Source organism: Staurois parvus, unplaced genomic scaffold (assembly GCF_062004578.1).
Source record: "Staurois parvus isolate SC_StPar_1 unplaced genomic scaffold, SC_StPar_1.0 ptg000219l, whole genome shotgun sequence".
Lineage (NCBI taxonomy): Eukaryota > Metazoa > Chordata > Amphibia > Anura > Ranidae > Staurois > Staurois parvus.
In genome coordinates, this window is record NW_028318015.1 from 88,295 (window position 1) to 113,722 (window position 25,428).

Below are 25,428 nucleotides of genomic sequence, written 5' to 3' on the forward strand. Positions count from 1 at the left end.
ACAGAGCTGTTACTTACACCGAGCAGAAAACAAACAGTTTTTATTTATCTGTGCAAAAATACAATTAACACCCAGACGATTGAGGTTATTGGTCTCCAACCACCATTAGCAGATGAGGTTTTAATTGGCACACTACATCACCTGTCCTGCAATCAATTCATCCATTCAGTCGTTCACTTGTGTCTGACACATCCCGGCCGCTCCGTCAGAACATCGCCGGTGAGATCTCTGGAGCTAAACCCACCTGTTGAGGCCATTATAATAGGAGCCTGTCTTTCTCCAGCAGATTCTCCATTGCCATGAAGGCAGAAGAAACACGTTTCCTATGCTTGGCTCCATTAGAGCTGAACTCCAGGATGAGAAAATATTCTATAAATTTGTCGTGTATTCTTTCTTGACTCTTTGAGTATTCCAGATCTGTGCAGTTATGCAGTGTATGATTTTACCCCTGTGCAGGAGGTTTGTCATAAGGACCAATCACTGCTGTTTTCTCTCCTTGTGCAGGGTGACTGGTCTTGTCTCCGCCCCCTCCTGTTTTCTGCAGGCAGCCTGTAGTTGTATGGAGCCTGCTCTCTGCACAGCTCTCTGATGTCACTGCTACTTTAACCGCCTCCCACCCGCCATATAATGAAATGACGGGCGCAAGGCGGTTCTCTCGTTCTGGGAGGACGCCATGTTACGTCTGACCACAAGTGCGCGGCTCTGGGGGCGTGTGGTGATCGGTGGTGCGCTGTGTCACTTCGACACAGCGGATCACCGATCAACGGAAAGAACCGAAGACGTCGGCTACGTTATGTGATCAGTTGTGTCCAATCACAGCTGGTCACATGTAAAGAAGGAAATGCTGGTTATCGGCAGGGGCGGACTGATCTTTTGGAAACTCGGGCACTACCCGAGGGCCCAGGGTCAGTAGGGGGCCCCATGAGATGCCCCTGTTACCTTTTTCATAGGCTTTTTGAGTTTGGGCAAGGACACAGGGGCCCCATGATCCCCTATTGCCCGGGGGCCCCATGAGTTGTCAGTCCACCCCTGGTTATCGGCATTTCTCTCCTCACGAGCTGTCACGCTGACAGAGGAGAGCCGGTAATCTGCATTCCGTGGAGTGGACATGTACACTGATCATCAGTGTGCCCTGATGATCAGTGTAGCCCCAGCAGTGCCACCTGTCAGTGCTCATCAATGCTACATCATTTCCTACCAGTGCACATCAATGCCAGATATCATCTGAGCTGCCAATCAGTGCCACCTAGCAGTGCCATATGAGTGCTGCCTGTCAATGCCCATCAGTGCAGCCTATCAGTGCCCATCACTGCAGCCTCATTAGCGCACATCAGTGAAGGAGAAAAATCACTTATTTACAAAATTTTATAACAAAAACTAAGAATTTTTTTTTTTTTTTCAAAATTTTCAGTTTTTGGTTTGGTTTGTTTAGCAAAAAATAAACCTAGAGGTGATTAAATGCGATCAAAAGAAAGCTCTATCTGTCTCAAAAAAATGATAAAAATGTCATATGGGTACAGTGTTGTATGACCGCGCAATTGTCATTCAAAGTGTGACAAAGCTGAAAATTTGATTTGGTAGGAAGGGGGTATAAGTGCCCTGTAGGCAAGTGGTTAATAGGGTAATATCTGGGTCTCTAAAGGCATTCAATGCACACAAAGTAGATTTATATCCTTTGAGGTTTACAGCCACTTTAAATGTACTTCTCAATAACCACAGACATGAAATATGATCAAGCATATCCCTTTTTATAGTGTATACTTGTCTCAATTAAAAGCACTGAGTGTAATTTTGGTCTGTTTCTTCATTCCTCTGCTATAAGCATGAATCACATCTCACACGTTTCCTTGACACCAAGAGAAAAATGGTGACAGGGAGGGACCTCCAGCAGAGTGACATCCTCAGCCCTGTTCCTGTGATGTGTGAAGACCAAATTTTATTTATATATATATTTGGTTTTTTTTTGGGGGGGGGGGGGGGGGGGCTTTACGTGCAATAGAATTTTTCTACTCCTATATTGTGTACATGTATTTATGGAATTGTTCGCACTCTCAGTGGATTCATCTCTATCTTACAGCTTCTACGGAAAGAGAATCTCGATCTCAAGTTAACTCCTTACAAAGTCCTGGCGACAAGCACAAAACACGGTAAATGCTCCCTTGTTCCTTCACCAGAAAACGTCAGCCATTACCTGAAATGTAAAGACATTCTACATCTTCAAATGTTTCATGAACTATGTATTAGTGCAGTTATATTCCCTGCGTTTGCCTTACCTTGATGGGCTTATATGTTGTGACTGCTGGTTGTAGTGTCATGGCTGATCAGTTTGTCCATGTATTCATTCTTCTTCTGGGTCAGGTATCATCCAGTCCATACCTTGCCCTTTTCTCTATGTTGCACCACAAATGTGGGAGTGCTAATGTGATGAAATCACATCGTCCCGCTTTCCTCTTCATTGCTCTGCCTGCTTGTGTCTCAGATTTAATTACTGTGCAGCTTTCACCTGCAGAATACTAGACCTAGAGACCCAGGGATAATGGGATATGTAGTTTCTTCCCAGGAAATGTCAGTTCTCAGACTACAGAGGTCATCCGTTAACCTGTGCAGTGCCATGCGGCTTACCTCGTGTAAACACAAACAAATGTCAGCCTACATTAGAGTAAATCTTCTCATTCCTGTGGCAGTGTATGGACCAACAAAACGACACCATGAAACTACATGATCAATGTACATCTTATGTAGGTGAAAACATAAGGTGCAGTTAGGAAGGTTTAGAATTCCTTTTTAAGCATCTTATTCACGACTGATATTTCACATTTGGGAGGAAACTGGTAACTATGACTAGCTCACCAGCTTTTTAAAACAGAATTTCACCTCAAAAGGGAGATGCCACTCATCCTCCTCCTGATCCTCTGTCATTAACCAATACACACCCGGCCAATAACCAAAAGGCGGATGGAAAAATGTATTGGATTTCTGGGTTGGACGCCAAATGGCGTCCTCCCGCACATTCGCACTTTTCGCGCTTGCAGAGCCACGCAGCGGCGCGATCTGTCACCGGCTGTGTACCTCGGACACAGCAGGTCACATGACAGTTGTATACAATGGATGGCTTCATTCATGCCATCCATTGTATACTACTGCCCAGCTGTGAATGGTCACAGCTAATCACATGCACATGTCATGTGATTAGCTGTGGCCAAATCACAGCTAAGCACAAAAAAAAAAAAAACCCTGAATGAATCGATGTCATTCAGGTAAATGCGTGCTTATAGCGAAGTAATTCTTTGCTATAAGCAAATTGTGTAAAAAAAAAAAAAAAAAAAAAAAAAAAAAAAAAAATACTGATCACTTCCCCAAAGTAGTACAATGTTATTATGGTAACATTGTACTACTTTGGACATAGTGAAAAATCTTAAAAAAAATAAAATTAAAAAAAAAAAAAAATTTTTTTTTTCATACTGTCACCAGTCAGTGTCCCTGATCACCGCCATGCCAGTTATATGAAGACGCTGTACTGCACTGGTGACAATATGTAAAAAAAAAATGACAATAATTGTTTGCATTTTTTTCATTTTATGAAAAATTATGACAAAAAAATACAACTTCAAAAAACTTGCCATTCCTCTTATGAAGTACGTCGGACTGTCTACTCTGCAAAAAGGGGTCATTTGGGGATATCTGTACTGTTCTGACATTTGGGGGATATCTGTACTGTCCTGACATTTGGGGGATATCTGTACTGTCCTGACATTTGGGGGATATCTGTACTGTCCTGACATTTGGGGGATATCTGTACTGTTCTGACATTTGGGGGATATCTGTACTGTCCTGACATTTGGGGGGATATCTGTACTGTGCTGACATTTGGGGGGATATCTGTACTGTGCTGACATTTGGGGGGATATCTGTACTGTTCTGACATTTGGGGGGATATCTGTACTGTGCTGACATTTGGGGGGATATCTGTACTGTGCTGACATTTGGGGGATATCTGTACTGTCCTGACATTTGGGGGGATATCTGTACTGTGCTGACATTTGGGGGGATATCTGTACTGTGCTGACTTTTGGGGGGATATCTGTACTGTGCTGACTTTTGGGGGGATATCTGTACTGTCCTGACATTTGGGGGATATCTGTACTGTCCTGACATTTGGGGGATATCTGTACTGTTCTGACATTTGGGGGATATCTGTACTGTCCTGACATTTGGGGGGATATCTGTACTGTGCTGACATTTGGGGGGATATCTGTACTGTGCTGACTTTTGGGGGGATATCTGTACTGTGCTGACTTTTGGGGGGATATCTGTACTGTGCTGACTTTTGGGGGGATATCTGTACTGTGCTGACATTTTGGGGGGATATCTGTACTGTGCTGACATTTTGGGGGGATATCTGTACTGTCCTGACATTTGGGGGATATCTGTACTGTCCTGACATTTGGGGGATATCTGTACTGTCCTGACATTCTTGGACCTCAAGAAATTAGATTGGCCGTCAGTACTTCAGGATTGATCAATAGTCAGATATATCCCATAGTTTGTCAACTCTATAACTTTCCTACAAACTAAATAATACATCCTAATTTGGGTTATTTTCACCAAAGACATGTAGCAGAATACATCTCGGCCTAAATTTATGAAGAACAATTATTTATTTGCGAACTTTTATAACAGAAACAAAGAAACGTGTGTTTTCAAACTTTTTGGTCTTTTTTTGTTAATTTCGCAAAAAATAAAAACCCCAGCGGTGATTAAATACCACCAAAAGAAAGCTCTAGTAGTGTGAAGAAAATGATAAAATTTTAGTTTGGGTACAATGTTGTATGACCGCGCAATTGTCATTCAACGTGTGAGAGCGCTGAAAACTGGCCTGGGCAGGAAGGTGTAAAATTGCCCGGTATTGAATTGGTTAAAGAACCTCCTAAAGAAAAAAAAAAAAAAAGTGTTCTAATAGATATATGCAGATAATACTTGCAGCAGTGATTTTTGGTACATGTATTCTTTAGCTCACAAGTCTTCTCTTTATCGTTCATTGAGAGACATGGCTGTCGATTTGACAATTTACCAGAAAACGGTGGGAGTCATGCTGCTTTGTACATGCATACTACTGTGTTTTTTTTTTTTTTGTTTTTTTTTTTTTTGCATGAGCTTCATATACTGGTTTTGTTTCTAAAGGTTTGTTCACTCCATGGTGCAGAGACGTCGATTATTTTGCGCATGTTTTGTAAGGGCAAAACAAAATCAATTGTTCTCTGTGCCCTGTTCACACCACAACAGTGGTAACACGCGCAGATTTTTTTTTTTTTTATGTGCAGGAATCTGCAATGTGTATAAAACTCATTGAAGTGCGCGTGAAAACTGATGTCTGCACGTGAAATCTGCGTGTCAGTTTCCATCAGTTTTTCTGCATGTATGGTGTGAACGAGGCCCTAAATGAATTCAGGGAAAATAATTTTACTGTAAGTACAAAAATTCTAATTTTCTAAAACAAAGTTATTTATATACAGTGCTTTAGCAAACTATGGGGTCTATTTACTAAAATTGGTGCACCTCACCATAAAAAAAAAAAAAAAAAATCCGCTTCCAGGTTTTATTGTCAAAGTTTAATTGAACCAGCGGAAGATAGAAGCCGATTGGCTGCACCACATTGAGTGCTCCAGTCTTAGTAAATCTCCCCCTATGTCATCCAGTTTTGGTTTTCGATGTAGTTAAAAACCCAGCTACAGCTTTTCTTAAACCCTTCCTGGAGCCTCCTACTTTTTTTTTTTTTTTTTTCTTTAAATTCCTTTTTATGCATACCTTTTTTTTTTTTAAAGAGACCCTGTCACCAACTTTAGAAGATTATAGGCAAGTAAAGAGAAAAATCAAGGTTTTTAAATAACTTGCATTGATTTTTTTTTTTTTTTTCTTAAATGCATTTTTATTCATTTGCATGTTGCAAGTGAATAAAAATGCATTTAAGAAAAAAAAAAAATCAATGCAACTTATTTAAAAACCTTGATTTTTCTCTTTACCTGCCTATAATCTTCTAAATAACTTGCATTGATTTTTTTTTTTTTTTTTTTCTTAAATGCATTTTTATTCACTTGCAACATGCAAGTGAATAAAAATGCATTTAAGAAAAAAAAAAAAAAATCAATGCAAGTTATTTAAAAACTTTTCTTTTTTTTTTTTTTTTTTTTTTTTTTTTTTACATGTTTCCTTGAACTTGCATGGAAATTTGACCATAATCCCTATTATGGGAGTGTCTGATTATTCTCTGTGCTTGCCCAGCTCCTCCACCCCTCCCCAGTTTCCCTTTTTATACCCTTTTATGCAGCTGCTGGAGCTCACAGGAGAGATGGCAGCACCCAGCAGCTGCCTCAGGGCTTTTATATCTGATATCTACACACGGGCAGATTTTACAGGCAAATGACATGCATAAAATACAATGACTGCTTATATAAACATATGGGTCGTGTGGTCCTTTCTCATGCATTGGCAGTGGGTGGTCCTTACTTTTGCACAGAACAGTGCTTATGTAGTGATGTATGAGCGCAATTTCATGCAGTACTGTGAGTCCAGGCTACATGATGATGCACCCACAGGGGCTGTGTCCATCACATTCCGGGCTTACAGGAAGCGGGTTAAATGATCCTGGCGGTCCTTCAGCCTGGAAATGGGCCAATGCTGCAACTTGAAGTGCGTCTGCAAGGGCCCCACGGGAGGGCTATTGCAACAAAGCTGTATGTATATATGTGTGTATGTACAGTTGTGTTAAAAATAATAGCAGTGTGTTGAAAAAAGTGAATAAAACTCAAAATCCTTCTAATAGCTTTTATTTCCATCCACACAAATGGATTGGGAACACGACACATTCTATTCCAAATGAAATCATGAAGAAAAATACATCAAATTTGTTAAAAAAATTGAAGAAAAGTGAATATTAGATGGTTCAAAAAAATATCAGTGTTTGTATTCTTCTTTACAAACTCAAACATTCACTATATAAACTGAAAAATGTTTGAAGATTTTGCTTTCCTTTGAATGACTTCATGAATATTTGGTTGTAGTCGCACTGTTTCTGAGAACTGCTGTACATCTGTGTTGCATGGAGTCACCCAACTTCTGGCCCCTGTGATCAGGTATTCCAGCCCAGGATGATTGGACGACATTCCACAGTTCTTCTCTATTTCTTGGTTTTGCCTCAGAAACGGCATTTTTGATGTCACCCCACAAGTTTTCTATTGGATTAAGATCCGGGGGTTGCACTGGCCACTCCATAACGTCAATCTTGTTGGTCTGGAACCAAGATGTTGCACGTTTACTGGTGTGTTTGGGGTGGTTGTCTTGTTGGAACACCCATTTCAAGGGCATTTCCTCTTCAGCATAAGGCAGCATGACCTCTTCAAGTATTCTGATGTATTCAAACTGATCCATGATCCCTGGTATGCGATAAATAGGCCCAACACCGTAGTATGAGAAACATCCCCATATAATGATGCTTGCACCACCATGCTTCACTGTCTTCACAGTGTACTGTGGCTTGAATTCAGTGTTTGGGGGTCGTCTGACAAACTGTCTCCGGCCACTAGACCCAAAAAGAACAATCTTACTTTCATCAGTCCACAAAATGTTGCGCCATTTCTCTTTAGGCCAGTCAATGTGCTCTTTGGCAGATTGTAACCTCTTCAGCACGTCTTTTTTCCAACAGTGGGACTTTGCGGGGGCTTCTTGCAGATAGCTTGGCTTCACATAGGCGTCTTCTAATTGTAACAGTCCTCACAGGTTACAATCTGCCAAAGAGCACATTGACTGGCCTAAAGAGAAATGGCGCAACATTTTGTGGACTGATGAAAGTAAGATTGTTCTTTTTGGGTCTAGTGGCCGGAGACAGTTTGTCAGACGACCCCCAAACACTGAATTCAAGCCACAGTACACTGTGAAGACAGTGAAGCATGGTGGTGCAAGCATCATTATATGGGGATGTTTCTCATACTACGGTGTTGGGCCTATTTATCGCATACCAGGAGCTGATTGTTGGCTGAGTCTGCGCCATTTTGGCTATTCTTCTATCCATTCCAATGGTAGTTTTTTCGCTTTCTTCCACGTCTTTCAGCTTTTGGTTGCCATTTTAAAGCATTTGCGATCATTTTAGCTGAGCAGCCTATCATTTTCTGCACTTCTTTATGTTTTCCCCTCTCCAATCAACTTTTTAATCAAGGTACGCTGTTCTTCTGAACAATATCTGGAACAACCCATTTTCCTCAGAATTTCAGAGAGAAATGCACTGTAACCAGCATGGACAACATTTGCTGCCTTCCTTCCTTAAATAAGGGCAATAATTGCCACCTGTTTTTTAAAGAATGAATGACCTCACTAATAGAACTCCACACTGCTATTATTTTGAACATGCCCCTTTCAATGAGTGATTCAATGACACAGAATCAGCAGCATGCATGTCATGACTGTTGGGTCTGTTGGATTTCTATTACTCCACCTGCTAGTAAATTATTTGCCATGTAGAAGTATTTCTACCAAAAACAGTGATTTGATCCGGTTAGTGATGTCTGACTGCTATTATTTTGAACACAACTGTATGTGTGTGTGTATGTATGTGTGTATATATATATATATTAAACATTGAGTGTAAGACAAAAAAGGTAAAGCAGCTAGGACAACATGGCAAGCACTCTGTCTCCACCAAAACAAAACCCTATAATATCAATGTGCAGTGCTAATAAAAATGTGTTTATAATCAATGATGACCAATGTGATGGTAGAAAAGAAAGGAAACATCATAAAAAAGAAATAAGGAATTTTGAATACTCCAATGAAAAAACAAAACGGACGGTGTAACAAATGAAAATATATAAGTCCTCGAAGTATCATAATCGTCCCAAAAATAGTGATGTGATCAAATAAACAAAATGTAGTGACTTCCGCAATGCACTCACCAGAAAGTAGCAACCCCAGAGCGGAATGACACTAAGGGGTGTTCCTTCCTCCTAGAGGGCAAGCTCATAGACCGAGCCCGGAGATAGTATCCTATAGTGTAGTATGTTTTTATTAAAAAGATGGCAGCCACGTGGAGCATAAAATCATCAAAGGATAAAAAAACGCTTACAAAGATGGCCGCCAGGTCATCACGCGTACGCTGCGACGTGACGTCAGCACGTAGGTTCCTCCCCAACGTGAAATAAAATCTTTTTTTTTTTTTTTTTTTTTTTTTGTGTATATGAAAGGAAGCATCATATAAAGTACATGCACAAGCTCTCCTCACAATTCCTCTTTCTAGACAAAGGCAAACTTGTCGTCTACATTTTCTTAAGCACAGAGAGGAGGTCCAGGCATCAATATACATGCAGAGATACCAGAAAAAAAGCCCTTCAGCTGCATTGCTGACGATATGGCGGAGGTAGCAATCACAATGTTTCAGAGTAAAAACCCCCTTCTCAGGTGAGATCCACCCAACTGTTTCTACGGCGATCACCATTGTCTTTCTAGGTCCTGTGCACGAGAGACTTACTTTCTGCATAGCGAATACATGGGATACACTCACTTGTCACAGCCACCATTCCACCATCACAGAACACCACCTTTTTTTTTTTTTTTTCAGTTAATACAAGGCATTCTCTGATTGGATGAGTAGAATATTATGATGTCACCTCTCCACCTGGTCCATTCAGTGAGTGGCTTGTACTCCTTGAATAAAATACAACGTGTTATGTGAATGGCAGTTGTGCCGAGCGAGCGCCCCATCTGTGGTTACTATGCAGAATGGCAGCCGCTTGGCACAGAAAACTGTGGCCCTCATAAAATACCCCTTAAAGATTAGTTCCACCTATTTCACGCCAACATTAGCTTGTTGACTTCGAAATGCCACATTTTAAATGTATTTGTTAAAGTGGTTGTAAACCTCAGACATGAAATATGAATGAAGCATATCCCTCTATAGTGTGTACTTGTCTCAGTCCAGAGCATATCCCTCTATAGGGTGTACTTGTCTCCATCCACAGCATATCCCTCTATAGCGTGTACTTGTCTCCATCCACAGCATATCCCTCTATAGGGTGTACTTGTCTCCATCCAGAGAATATCCTTCTATAGCGTGTACTTGTCTCCATCCAGAGAATATCCTTCTCTAGGGTGTACTTGTCTCCATCCACAGCATATCCCTCTATAGTGTGTACTTGTCTCCATTCAGAGCATATCCCTCTATAGGGTGTACTTGTCTCCATCCACAGCATATCCCTCTATAGGGTGTACTTGTCTCCATCCACAGCATATCCCTCTATAGGGTGTACTTGTCTCCATTCAGAGCATATCCCTCTATAGGGTGTACTTGTCTCCATCCACAGCATATCCCTCTATAGGGTGTACTTGTCTCCATCCACAGCATATCCCTCTATAGGGTGTACTTGTCTCCATCCACAGCATATCCCTCTATAGTGTGTACTTGTCTCCATCCACAGCATATCCCTCTATAGTGTGTACTTGTCTCCATCCAGAGAATATCCTTCTATAGGGTGTACTTGTCTCCATCCACAGCATATCCCTCTATAGTGTGTACTTGTCTCCATCCAGAGAATATCCTTCTATAGGGTGTACTTGTCTCCATCCACAGCATATCCCTCTATAGGGTGTACTTGTCTCCATCCAGAGAATATCCTTCTATAGGGTGTACTTGTCTCCATCCACAGCATATCCCTCTATAGTGTGTACTTGTCTCCATCCACAGCATATCCCTCTATAGGGTGTACTTGTCTCCATCCACAGCATATCCCTCTATAGGGTGTACTTGTCTCCATCCACAGCATATCCCTCTATAGGGTGTACTTGTCTCCATCCACAGCATATCCCTCTATAGGGTGTACTTGTCTCCATCCACAGCATATCCCTCTATAGGGTGTACTTGTCTCCATCCACAGCATATCCCTCTATAGGGTGTACTTGTCTCCATCCACAGCATATCCCTCTATAGGGTGTACTTGTCTCCATCCACAGCATATCCCTCTATAGGGTGTACTTGTCTCCATCCACAGCATATCCCTCTATAGGGTGTACTTGTCTCCATCCACAGCATATCCCTCTATAGGGTGTACTTGTCTCCATCCACAGCATATCCCTCTATAGGGTGTACTTGTCTCCATCCACAGCATATCCCTCTATAGGGTGTACTTGTCTCCATCCAGAGCATATCCCTCTATAGGGTGTACTTGTCTCCATCCAGAGCACTGTCATTTCTGTCTGTTGCTTCATTCCTCTGCTATCAGCATGAATCGCTTCTGATCATTTTTCCTGACACCACCTGAAAAATGGTGATAGGCAGGGAGCTCCAGCAGATTGACAGCCTTGGCTGTCTTCCAGTGAGCTCTGTGGAGGGGGCATGTTCCTCCCCTCCAATCAGCTCTTAGAGCTTTCCTCACTGAGCTCTGCAGAGTGTAATTTTTAAGCCTCCCACCCCTTTTTTTTTTTTTTTTTTTTTTTTTTTTTTTTTTTTTTTTTCCTGAACTTGCAGACAAGGTCTATAAATTCAGCACTTTGAATGGATGTGAAGAAGAGGACACTGCAGATAAAGAGGTACAACATATGTAGGAGGATTTGTTTCATTTCTGTGTATCACCTGAGGCCAGTCACCTCACTGGGTACATGGAAGGGTTTACAACCACTTTAAGTCTTCCCTCACTCTAAGTAGCTGTAAATCTTCTCATTCTGGCAGATCCGATCTGACGGATGCTCTGCCTGTCTGTGTCCAGTATTACGGTTAGCACTCCCGTCAAGTGTTCTGCACCCGGCCCTCTGTTTATAAATAGAGCAGTCGGGGATTTCAGGAAGACCTGTATACATAATTCAAGTGCTCTTTCTGAGGACATTTTAATAGTTCCATTGTTGGGTTAAGAACCGTTATTGTACCTTCGTGTTCCTTAATGGAAATCTCAGACAAAATGAGCCTTCCCTGACTCTGCAGAAGGAGGAGGAGGCGGCGGCACACCAAATGGATGTTTGTTCTCCTGTTTTGTTCGAGAGCAGCTGTTCGCTGAGGGAAAAAAAAAGAAAAAGCCTTTTAATGGACTGAACAAGACATTAGGAAATTGAATTGTGGGGGATTTTAAAAATAGTTTTTAGAGTTGTCGGTTTATTTTATATTTAACCTCTTGCTGACTGCGCTATAGCCAATGACTACAGTCCGGTCATCCAGTTCTGAGAGGACGTCATATGACTTCCTCCCGAACAGCGGCTGCTGCGGTACACACCCGGCGCTCTGTGATTGCTTTGTCCGGTTCCCTTTTACCACGTGATCAGCTGCGGCCAATCACAGCTGATCACTATGCAAACACAGTTGCCAGTTATCTGCAGCACTTTCCTGACGCTGTCACAACATGAGGAAAGCATTGCCGAGTAACCGGCAAATGTGAAAGGAGACATCTACACTAATAATCGGGGCACTAATTGCGGCCCAGGGGCGGACTGACCATTTGGAAACTCTGGCACTGCCCGAGGGCCCGGGGTCAGTAGGGGCCCCCATGAGATGCCCCTGGTACCTTTTTCATAGGCTTTTTTGAGTTTGGGCAAGGACACAGGGGCCCCATGATCCCCTATTGCCCGGGGGCCCCATGAGTTGTCAGTCCGCCCCTGGTGCAGCCCCAAAAGTGCCCAGCAGTGCTGCCTATCAATGCCAATGTATGCCCAGCAGTGCTGCCAATCTGTTCCGCCTATCGGTGCCCATCATTGCCACACATCAGTGCAGTTGTTGGCTTGAGCTCTGCTAGGCCATGTCGTTGGCTTGAGCTCTGCTAGGCCATGTCGTTGGCTTGAGCTCTGCTAGGCCATGTCGTTGGCTTGAGCTCTGCTAGGCCATGTCGTTGGCTTGAGCTCTGCTAGGCCATGTCGTTGGCTTGAGCTCTGCTAGGCCATGTCGTTGGCTTGAGCTCTGCTAGGCCATGTCGTTGGCTTGAGCTCTGCTAGGCCATGTCGTTGGCTTGAGCTCTGCTAGGCCATGTCGTTGGCTTGAGCTCTGCTAGGCCATGTCGTTGGCTTGAGCTCTGCTAGGCCATGTCGTTGGCTTGAGCTCTGCTAGGCCATGTCGTTGGCTTGAGCTCTGCTAGGCCATGTCGTTGGCTTGAGCTCTGCTAGGCCATGTCGTTGGCTTGAGCTCTGCTAGGCCATGTCGTTGGCTTGAGCTCTGCTAGGCCATGTCGTTGGCTTGAGCTCTGCTAGGCCATGTCGTTGGCTTGAGCTCTGCTAGGCCATGTCGTTGGCTTGAGCTCTGCTAGGCCATGTCGTTGGCTTGAGCTCTGCTAGGCCATGTCGTTGGCTTGAGCTCTGCTAGGCCATGCTCACCAGTTCTGTCCACTCCTTCCTCTAGGTAATTCCTTACCAAGTCTTGTACTATGGGGGCATCTGTGTGTGCATTCCAAAGATGTGTCGTGTGTCAATAGCCACACATGGCATTGGTAAGCCACGCCCTCACTTTCTCCAGACTGACAGCAGTAGGAGCCTATGGCTTTCACTGCTGTCATCTGTGATCCCAGCAGGTCAGTGGAGCGGTGCTGCAGCTGAGACAGTTAAGGTGCACTGACAGGAGTTGGGTAAGTGCTTAGGGATTGGGGTGAAGTGGGGGGGAGAAGAGGGGTTAGAACAGGTAATGGGGAGTTTTTTTTTGTTTTTTCTCCAAACCGCTAAACTGAGAGAAGGTAAAAAGCGTACACCCAGTAGATACACAGTGGCTCCTTACATTGTCCTTAGACAAGAACACAGATCTGTTTTTTTAGCTAGCAGTGTTGACAGAGAAAATTTCTGTACATTTCAATTTAAAGTAGCCATTTGTTGGTGAACTGCAAATTTTCCGGTAGGATGGGTAAAAACTGATTGAAAGATACCGATCAGCCTTAACTTTGACCACCCACCTGACATTAAGTAGGTCCCCTTTTTGCTGCCAAAACAATCCTGACCAGTTGAGGCATGCACACCACTAGACCTCTGAAGGTATGTTGTGCCATCTGGCACCAAGCTAACAGTAGTTGATGCTTTTAACTCAAGTAAATTGCAAGTGGAGCTCTCCATGGATCAGACTTTTTTTCAGGCCAAGTCAATACCTTAAACTCATTGTGTTCCTCAAACCATTCTTGAACCATTTTTGCAGTGTGGCAGGGCACCTTTATTCCACTGAAAGAGGCCACTGCTATCAGGGATACGGTTTCCATGAAGGGGTGTACTTGGTCACCAACAAGCAAGCCGTCAGTAGCAGATCTTTTAAGTCCTGTAAGTTGTGAGATGGGGCCTCCATAGCTCAAGCTTGTTTGATCTGGAGTATTTGTATGCCAAGTCAACACCTTAATCTCGTCGTGTTCCTCAAACCATTCTTGAGCTATTTTTGCAGTCTGGCAGGGAGCATTGTCCTGTTGAGAGGCCACTGCCAACAGGGATAGTTTCCATGAAGGGAGTACTTGGTTACCAACAATGTTTAGGCAGGTGGTACATGTCAAGGAACATCCAAATGAAAGGCAAAACTCAAGGTTTCCTAGCAGAACATTGCCCAAAGCCTCACACAGCTCCCACCTACTTGCCTGGATCCTGGTGCCATCTCTCCCCCAGATAAGCAAAACAAATTCAGCCAGCCATCCATATGATGTAAACAAAAATGTGATTCATCAGACCAGACCACTAGGGATGCACCAAAATTTTGGAAAAAAAAAAAAACAGGTGCCGAAAAAACCCTGCTGCCGCCACCACCACTCTGTAGTTCTCAGCCTTCATTGTGAAACCATCGAACGATCCCAGCACTGGGCGTAGAGATGAGTGAAGGAAAGATGGCCTCATCTCTATGCCCTTGGAGGACCGGAGCAATGTCACTTCCAGTTCCTGCCATATTTTATTATTATTTTATTTTATATTTTACTAATTTTTTTAATCACAAGAAATGCATGCATCCCTTGTGATAGAGATAAAGGTTTAATCACTTTTATTATTAAGGGACAGTGCAAAAAAAAAAAAAAAAAAAAATTTAGTGTTCTCTCCCCCCCCATCCTTTCACGTACTGGTGAACGCATACACAGGCCATGCCCACATATGTAAATGGTGTTCAAGCCACACATGTGAGGTATTGCCACAAACTTCAGAGCAATAATTCTCGCACTAGACCTCCTCTAAAAATTTCTACAAGTTAGCAGTGTAAAGTTACAAAGCATCACCAATGGAGAAATTTTTTAAAGCATCACCAATGGAGATTAAGTATTGTAGTTTCACGCCATTCCACGAGCGTGCACAATTTTAAAGCGTGACATGTTGGGTATCCATTTACTCGCTGTAACATCCCCTTTTCATATGTTACAAAAAAACTTGGGGTATATATTGTTTTTTTTCTTTGTTTTTTTAATCCAAGTGTATTTTTTCAAAAAAATTATATATTAATTTTTAAAAACTGCGCATTTCGGTTTTCGGCCAAGTGCATTTTGAATTTTCGGTTTCAGCACCAGAATTTTAATTTTTTTGCACCACTATAGTCCACCATCTTCCATTACTCTGTGATCCAGTTCTGATGCTCACGTGCCAGCTGTAGGCACTTTTGGCTGTGGACACGGGTCTGCATGGGCACCCTGACTGGTTTGCAGCTACAGCAAACTGCTATGCCTATTTTTTTCTTCTTTCAACACATCAACTTTAGGGACAATGTTTGTTTATTTTCTGCCTAATATCTCCCACCGATATTTGGATGCCATTGTAACAAAATAATCGGTGTTATTCGCCTAACCTGTCAGTGGCCATACATTTATGGCTGATTGGTGTATATTCTTGATTGTATTAGAATTCGTCCCTAATATGATCTTCAATTTCTCTAACAGGATTCATGCAGTTTATTCAGTCTGTGCCAGTTGCTGAAGTCCTTGCCACAGAAGGAAGTATTCAGGTGAGTGTTTTGTGGCAGCGAGATGTTCTACAGCCCAGTATTAATCTCCGCTTTGGCATTAGAGGGCATTCAATGTTGAACACGTCTCTTCCAATCTCTAGGCAGCAAATCTTTCTGTAGCGCTCGAGTGACCTGAAAATATTTTCTCCTAAGCTGCCCGATTATTCCCACCAACAATGGCCAGTTGGTGTCCTCAGGGAGGACCACAGCTATAAATCAGCACACTGTTAGATCACCATGTCGTAGTGCCCATTTTGAGGGGGAATCCCTTGCCTGTAATTGGTTTCACTGGTAAAGAAGTGATTCTTTTGCAGCAATGTGAAAATCTTTGTATTAAAATGTCAACCACCTTCATCCAATCCCACTGTAATATTCCTTGTATAGAACAGGAAGGGGATAGAAAAGGAAGGGGATAGAGTCCCCCTCAACTGTTTTTGCTTGGCATATTTGTGATTGAAACCAATCTGTTCTAATGAAAATGAGTATAATAGCTTGTGAAAACTAGATGTGTGTTTTTTTGGTTTGTGTTTTTTTTTTAGTTTTTTTTTTTTTTTGTCACATAACCTACAGTGCTGTGAAAAAGTATTTGCCCGTTCCTGAATTTTTTTTCTTTCCCTGCAAATTTGTCACACTTAAATGATTCAGATCAAACAAATGTTAATATTGCACAAAGAACTAAAAAAAAATGAAATCATTTACAAAATGCATTTTTTTATAAGGGTAAAAAAGCTGTCCTGGCCCAATGTTAACAAGTAATTGCCCCCCACCCTCCATCCCTGCTAAACCATGAATGAACTGTGATTAACCACATTTTTTGGAAAGCTGAATTTAAATTTCACCTGCCAGACCTGTTGTATCAAGAAATCACTTAAATAGAAGCTGTCTGACAAAGTAAAGCATTCTGAAAGATCTCAAAAAGCAACACATCATTCCACGATCTAAAGAAATTAAAGAACAAATGAGATACATGGTAATTGACACATATCCTTCTGGAAAGGGTTACAAAGCCATTTCTAAGGCTTTGGGATTCCAGTGAACAATGGTGAGAGCTATTATCCACGAATGGAGTAAACTTGGAAGAGTGGTGAACCTTCCCAGGAGTGGCCGGCGTACCAAAATTACTTCAAAAGCACATCGACTATGATTTAACAAGGAGGTCATAAAAGTACCCAGAACAACATCGAAAGATCTGCAGGCCTCACTTGCCTAAGTTAAGGTCAGTGTTCATGATCAGGGGCGGACTGACCATTTAGAAACTCGGACACTGCCCGGGGTCAGTAGGGGGCCCCATGAGATGCCCCTGGTACCTTTTTTCATAGGCTTTTTTGAGTTTGGGCAAGGACACAGGGGCCCTATGATCCCCTATTGCCCCGGGGCCCCATGAGTTGTCAGTCATGATTCAACAAAAAGAGACTGGGCAAAAATGGCATCCATGGGAGAATTCCAAGGCAAAAGCCACTGCTGACCAAAAAGAACAAAGGCTTGTTTCACATTTGCCAAAAAACTTCTTGATTATCCCCAAGATGTTTGGGCAAATATTCTGTGAACTAATGAGACAAAAATTTAACTTTTTGAAAGATATGCATCCTGTTACATCTGGCGTAAAACTAACATAGCATTTCTAAAAAAAAAAACCTCATAACAGTCAAACGTGGTGGTGGTAGTGTGATGGTCTGGGGCTGCTTTGCAGCTTCAGGACCTGGACGACTTCTCATAATTGATGGAACCATGAATTCGGCGTTCTACTGGGAAATCCTGAAGGAGAATATCTGACAATCTGTTTTGTGACCTCAAGCTCAAGTGCGCTTGGATTATGCAGCAGGACAATGATCCGAAACCCACCAGTAGGCCCACCTCTGGTTCAAAAACCCCCCAGAATTTAAGATTTTGGAATGGCCTTGTCAAAGTCCGGGCATATATCCGATTTGAGATGCTGTGGCGTGGCCGAGCATGATCATGCTTGAAAACCTTCCAGTGTGGCTGAATTAAAACAATTCTGCAAAGAGCAGTGGGGCAAAACTCCTCCACAGCGACGTGAAAGACTCATTGCCAGTTTTCACAAATGCTTGATTGCAGTTGTTGCTGCCAAGGGTGGCACAACCAGTTATTAGGTTTTGGGGGCAATTACTTTTCCCTTAGGGTTGATTTTGACAGGTGCCCACTTCTGCTCCGACCACCAATGTTTGGAAGCGAAAGTTCTCCTTCCATTCTTCCTTCCTCCCTCCCTGCCGTCTTCTGGGACACTTGACTGGTCCCAGAAGACTGCGGGACCATTCCTAACGTGCAGCACTGCTCGTGGCTTCACCCACACCTATGATGCCAGGGACAGAGGATGGCCGGTGAGCACACCGCTAGATCATGGGACAGGTGAGTGGCTGTGTGAAGAGCTGCCTCATCAGGATCATTAAACCCCATATGGATCTGATTTGACCTCCTTCAACCATAAATTGTTGATGAGTCCAGCGCCTCAGTGATATATGTTCAAGGTTTTTATTGCCGTTTGTTTCATTATTGGAGATATTGGCAAATATTTCCTAAGGGGATACAGGAAAAGACGCATGTTTAGTGGAGTGGAGGTGTTAGAATGTCTTATCTATTATTTATTTATTTTTTGTCCTCCAGTGTTGTATTTTTTTTTTTTTTTTTACCACTATAATTTTTCGTTACAGAAATCGTGACCAGTTTTTCTTTTTTTAGAACTTTTTCAGGAAACATTCTCCGAGTGACAAAGGGCCGTATGGAATAAGTGCAGAGGTCATGGACACATATGTGAAAAGTTGTGGTAAGTTTTAATATGAAATTTCAGTGAAATGTGTGTTTTTATAATGCATTGGTTTTGTAAATGAAGCTGCACCTGTCCTGGCCTAAAGTGCCTCATCTAACAATATTGCTGAAGTGCAGTTGCTGGTATGTCACTCTAGATCTAGAGGGGTGACTGAGGCTCTGTGACCAAGGTTCCTGTGGAGCCCCTTTTAACCGCCTCCCGCCCGCCATATAGTCCAATGACAGACGAAAGGCGGTTCTCTCGTTCTGGGAGGACGTCCTATGACGTCCTCCCATTCTCACCACGCATGCGCGGCGATTGGCGGTACGCTGTGTTCCTCGGACACAGCGGATCACCAATCCACGGAAAGAGCTGAAGGTGTCGGCTCGGTCATGTGATCAGCTGTGTCCAATCACAGCTGATCACATGTAAACAGGGAAATGCCGTTATCGGCATTTCTCTCCTCACGAGCTGTCGCGCTAACAGAGGAGAGGAGAGCAGAGCCGGTAATCGGCATTCCTCGGAGGGGACGTGCACTGGTCATCAGGGCACTGATCAGTGTGCCCTGATGATCTGTGTAGCCCCAGCAGTGCCACCTGTCAGTGTCCATCAGTGCCAGCTCTAAGTGCTCATCCATGTCACATCAATGCCACATATCCGTGCCTACCAGTGAACATCCATGCCACATATCAGTGCCCATCTGAGCTGCCTTTCACTGCCACCTAACAGCGCCAGTCAGTGCCACCTAACAGTGCCGCCTATCAGTGCCATGTATCAGTGATTGTCAATGCCCATCAGTGCCAGCTACCAGTGCCTCCTCATCAGTGCCAGCTACCAGTGCCTCATCAGTGCAGCCTCAGTGCCCATCAGTGCAGCCTCATTAGCGCACATCAGTGAAGGAGAAAAATCACTTATTTACAAAATTTTATAACAAACTAAAATGTTTTCGTTTTTTTTTTTTTTTTTTTTGTCAAAATTTTCAGTGGATTTTGGTTTAAGAAAAAATAAACCCCGAGGTGATTAAATACCATCAAAATAAAGCTCTATCTGTCACAAAAAATGATAAAAATTTCATATGGGTACAGTGTTGCATGACCGCGCAATTGTCATTCAAAGTTTGACAGCGCTGAAAGCTGGAAATTGTCCTGGGCAGGAAGGGGGTATAAGTGCCCTGTAGGCTAGTGGTTAAACCATGGGCCCGGGACTTGACATTGCCTCTCCCATGCCCAAACTCCAGTTTTGTTAGGTAGCTGTCAAATACTGGAACATCCGTGAACAGTTGAGGTCTGGTCATTTGACAGGTAGAGTACTGGAGTGGACCGTGCATTGACAGAGGGTGAAGTACAACGTGAGCCTGTGCTGTGTGCATGCAAAGAGACCAGTTCCTTTAAAGTGGAACTAAAGTCCCTACTGAGAGTAGTTAGGCTTTTATTTGCAGATGAGACATGCAGTGTCTTCTGCAGTAAAATAAAGTGCCTGCCTGCCCACTGTCTTTAGAATGTTCACTGAGCTGCACAAGAGGAGTGACGTCATTCCATGCCAGACAATGAAAACTGATGCATCCTAGCACTCGGAAGAAGCCGGGTAGAAGCGGTTGGTGAGGGATGTCAAACAGTTAACCCCTCGCCTACAGGGCACTTCTACCCCCTTCCTGCCCCCCGGGCACTTCTACCCCCTTCCTGCCCCCCGGGCACTTCTACCCCCTTCCTGCCCCCCGGGCACTTCTACCCCCTTCCTGCCCCCCGGGCACTTCTACCCCCTTCCTGCCCCCCGGGCACTTCTACCCCCTTCCTGCCCCCCGGGCACTTCTACCCCCTTCCTGCCCAGGCCAATTTCCAGCTTTCAGCGCTGTCACACTTTGAATGACAATTGCGCGGTCATACAACACTGTACCCATATGAAATTTTTTAACATTTTTTTTTTTTTTTTTTGAGACAGCTTTTTTTTGGTGGTATTTAATCACCTCCTGGGATTTTTATTTTTTCTTAAACCAAAAACCACTGAAAATTTTGAAAAGTTTTTTTTTCTTAGTTTTTGTTATACAATTTTGTAAATAAGTGATTTTTTTCCTTCACTGATGTGCGCTAATGAGGCTGCAGTGATGGGCACTGATAGGCTGCACTGATAGGTGGCACTGATGGACACTGATAGGCTACACTGATGGGCACTGATGAGGCATTGACAGGCTGCACTGATGGGCATTGACAGGCATCACTGATGGGCACTGAAAGGCAGCACTGATGGGCACTGATGAGGAGGCACTGGTAGGTTGCACTGATGGGCATTGACAGGCATCACTGATGGGCACTGAAAGGCAGCACTGATACATGACACTGATATATGGCACTGTTAGGTGGCACTGTTAGGCGGCACTGGTTGGCATTGATAAGTGGCACTGAAAGGCAGCTCAGATGGGCATTGTTATGTGGCATTGATGTGCACTGGTATGCACTGATGTGGCACTGATATATGTGGCACTGATGGGCACTGGCACGTGGCACTGATGAGCACTGACTGATGGACACTGACAGGTGGCACTTCTGGGGCCACACTGATCATCAGGGCACACTGATCATCCATGCCCTGATGATCAGTGTACATGTCCCCTCCACGTAGTCTCAAAGTGTTTATTATATATATTTAATGTTTTCAGGGGTGCTGAGTAATTTTTTAGCAAATGATCTTTACATGTAGGAGAGCGATGCCAGAACTGGCCTGGGTGGAAAGTAGTTAAAGAAAAGGTGATGTGGGAATTCTTGTGTTAAGTAGAACAGGAGAGAAGATGACATTGTACTGATCAGGGATTGTTTTGTCTTCTGGAAATGCCGACCCTGTAATTTCTCTGCCTTGTTAATAGTCAGTCATTGTCTCATTACACGGTATTCTTCCTTTCAGCGGGATACTGCGTCATCACATACATTCTCGGAGTGGGAGACCGACATCTGGACAATCTCTTGTTAACCAAAACAGGTCTGTAGTTCTTTTATTCGGTGCACATGTTGCATCTGCTTGCAGCAGAAGGGAGATGGTGCTCTGTGGATTTTTTGTAGCATGATGTCTCGGAGAGCCAGGAGATGTCTTGTCCGGGGTGTATACAGCACCCAGACTTTTTACATATACATTCCAGGGCCTCTCTTCCACCCCAGGAATACACCTGCCTCTGGCTACAATTATGTCGCCAGGTGAATCCCATTGAAAAACCTGGGTATGTTCCGATAGTGCTCTGTGGACTGCAGAACAGGCATGTTGAGCTTGCTGGAACTAAGGTTTGTGAAAATAGAAGCACACCACTGTTTGCAAAAAGCCACTGAACTGATCCCTGTGCCTTTTTAAAAGAGCAATGCGAGTTTCTACAAAAATAAACATTCATACTTGCCTATGTGGATGCATTATCAATCCAATGCTGCATCTGTTCCCCCACCGCCTCTACACCCAGAACTGAGGAACCAAAGACTTCAGATCATTGATCTCAGCCTTCAGTAAGCAGAGAGCGGTTATTGTCAGTCACCGGCTCTCTGCTCTGCCCCTCCAGTGCTCACTGAAGTGCCGGGCTGTGAAGGGGTCAGGAGCGGCTGGCTCGGGGCTCTCAGTTGTGCTCCGAGAGGCTTAGCCATGTTTCGCTCAGGCTTCGGGGTGGATCCCAACAATATTGTTGGGATCCCTTCAGAGCCTGGACCCACTGTGTGACATCAGATGACTCTGGGGGTTGCAGGAGTGCAGAACTAGGTTCTTTGGTCACAATTCGCCTTTAAAAAGATTGCTCAACCTTGGGATCCTAACAGCCACTTCTTGTTCCCTACTCTCAGACCTGTATATACAGGTTAATCACAATCTAGGAAAGCAGGAGATGGCTGCTGTACTGAATTCCTCTTGCAATGGAGGCTTTAGTATATTTTAGAAGGTCTGCTGTATTATTGTATCAAGAGGCAGAGAAGGGGATTGGAAGATGCTAAGGATGGGTTTAGCAGAGAGAAGTGGGCAGAAAACAGGAGGGGAGGAGGTGGTGGAGAGAAGTGGCCGGAGAACACGAGAGGAGGCTGCAGAGAATGGGTTCAGCAGAGTGAAGTGGGCAGAAAACAGGATGGGAGGGTGCAGCATAGAGGAGGCAGCGGAGAGAAGTGGGCAGAATACAGAATGGGAGGGTGCAGCATAGAGGAGGCAGCGCAGAGAAGTGGACTGAGAACACGAGAGGAGGCTGCAGAGAATGGGTTCAGCAGAGTGAAGTGGGCAGAAAACAGGATGGGAGGGTGTAGTATAGAGGAGGCGGCAGAGAGAAGTGGACGGAGAACACGATAGGAGGCAGTGGAGAACAGGAGTGGAGGCGGCAGAGAGAAGTGGGCGGAGAACACGATAGGAGGCAGTGGAGAACAGGAGTGGAGGCGGCAGAGAGAAGTGGGCGGAGAACACGATAGGAGGCTGCAGAGAATGGGTGCAGCATAAGAGGAGTGGGCAGATAACAGAATGGCATGAGGCAGAGACTGGGTGCAGCAAAGAAAAGTGGGTTGAGAACAAGATGGGAGGATTCAGAGATTGGGTGCAGCAGAGAACAAAATCGGAACATGTAGAGAGTTGGTGGGGCAGAGAAGTGGGCAGAATGGGAAGCAGCATTCCAAATCGCACTGCAATTCTGGCAGAAGGCAGCATGCGTGTTCGGGTGACATTCATTTTCAATGTTCCCTAATGCAGTGCGATATTGTCACGCAATAAATAGTGTGCTGCTGTTGTGGCAAACCGCATTGTGTGAAGGTTGTCTCCCAAAAGAATCTCCAGCTCCATTTTGGGCAAGAAGCTTTTAGGTGCCATGGAAAATTAATGGCACCCGAGCGCTCGTTTTACATCCCATAATAGTTTGCTCGAACAATGGGATGCAACCGCATGGCAGAGAACAATGAACAACCCCCACACCAATATTAGAACATTTCACCCTGTACCCTTAACAGGCACAGGGTGACTTACACATTATGGGGAGCTGAGACAGGGGTATCCCCACCTCTCCAAAGGGGGCTGTGTTCCATGGGCCCCCCACCCAAAGTGACTGCCATCACATCCATGATCCAAGCCCGGTCTTGGAGAATAATGGCTGGACCCACACCCAGCTCAGTGCTGCCTCCAGGGCGGCCATTATTCTCCAAGGTCAATGAGGTCTGCTATGGTAAATACAGATGGACGGGTTTATAAAAAATTTTTTCCTTTCTAGCTGCATTTCTACTTTTGGAGGCCAGCTTGGGATGTTCAGGATAGGAAACCTTTCTCCACTTGTTATATTTCTGCTGCATCCTGCAGACCTCCTACTGTAGCATTCTTTGTCCATTTCCCTGCTGGAATTCTGTCTATATACATATTGCGGACTGCACTAAATCCAATTACTGCTTGATGTCAGCGATTGCAGAGGGCATGATGTGCAGCGTCTGCCATGAGCTTCCTATGGGGAGATGACTGGTGCGTCTCGGTAAACAGATGACGGATTGTTGCTAGGTGGAAATGGTCCTCTTCCCCCTCGGTGTTATTCCAACCAGTCAGCAGAGGGCACTGTACACCCACCATATACTTTTTCCTTCCAATGCAGAGATCTTCTGTTCTTTTTTTTTTTTTTTTTTTTTTTTTTATGTTTTTTTGGGGTGGGGGGGGGGGGGATTTGCAAGGGAGAATACAGAAGATGCTTTGTTTGTTAAATTGCTTGTTTTGCCTCTTACAATCTGAAGCATAAATTGAGTCTGCAGATAGATAATCACATTTGTGCAGAAAAATGTTCTGTTATTAGTGTTGGCTGCATAAAGTGTCACGCATGGGATGATCTCCTGTGTATGTGAATTGCCTTGGCTTTCCCTCTGGCTCTGGTAAACGGCACGCCAACTGCTAATCGCCTTTTGGATGGTCTGTATCTGGGCACTCCCTATCGTTTTGGCACCGAATCGCACTTTTCAGGGCGGGATGTTAAAGTGGTATTCCAGGCAAACTGAAACGCAGGTAAAATCGCCATACTTGTCATTCTGTTCAGCTACCGTATAACTGGCGTACTGCTGATTCAGAGCTTGCAAGTTTACGTTTTTACGTGTCGCTTGTCCACTTCCAACCTACCCAAAAAAATTTAACTTTGAGGTTGAATTCACACTTCTGCATGGCAGGAACAAGCATTCTTGCTAGCCGTTTTTGGTTGAGCGATTCCCACGTGATTTTGCGTGTCGCATAGGGCCAGCCCATTCACTTGACACTTGACTTCAGGTGACCAGCTTCATGCAGTTTGTAAAGGCATAGTTTGCCATGATTGCTGCACGACATCCCAACAGAATCGCATTGCGTTTGGGGTGGATAATGTCACCCCTAACACGCATTGCGCATTTAAGTGATTTGCCACACAAATTAGGATGGCAGGTAGAAGTGTCAAGGGAGCCTAAAGTGATTCGTGAATGTGGTGGGTTTTTGTTTTTTACTTAACATAACATGTTATACTTACCTGCTCAGTGCAGTCCCAATCCACCTCTTAGGTCCCCCATAAGTGCTCCCAGCTTCTCCTCCACCATCCGCTGAGTGTCCCCTTGCTTTTGGGGCACCCTGAGCCCTGCTCTGCGTGTCCATTGAGACACAGAGCACAGCTGGGGGTTAGAGGAATTTGGTGAGGGGGGGAAAATTTCTGCTAGAATGGGGATTTTTTTTTTTTTTATAAATGATTGGGGGGGGGGGGTATGGATAGAGGAATTCGGTGAGGGGGGGATAATTTGTGCTAGAATGGGGATTTGTTTTTTGTTTATTTTTATAAATGATGGGGGGG

The 25,428-nt window shown here is 44.0% G+C and overlaps 1 protein-coding gene across 1 annotated transcript in view; it reads left to right on the forward strand.

Annotated features, from left to right (window-relative positions):
* Positions 1 to 21,629, forward strand: part of PIK3C3 (phosphatidylinositol 3-kinase catalytic subunit type 3) — a gene marked incomplete at both ends in the record, with an annotated part of 109,561 nt that extends 87,932 nt beyond the window's left edge. The window contains 4 exons of the mRNA XM_089679175.1: positions 2,078 to 2,147; positions 15,831 to 15,895; positions 18,593 to 18,677; positions 21,555 to 21,629. Of these exons, the coding sequence (XP_089535301.1) occupies positions 2,078 to 2,147; positions 15,831 to 15,895; positions 18,593 to 18,677; positions 21,555 to 21,629 (295 nt within the window). The remainder of the gene's footprint in view (positions 1 to 2,077; positions 2,148 to 15,830; positions 15,896 to 18,592; positions 18,678 to 21,554) is intronic.
* Between the last annotated feature and the right edge of the window lie 3,799 nt (positions 21,630 to 25,428).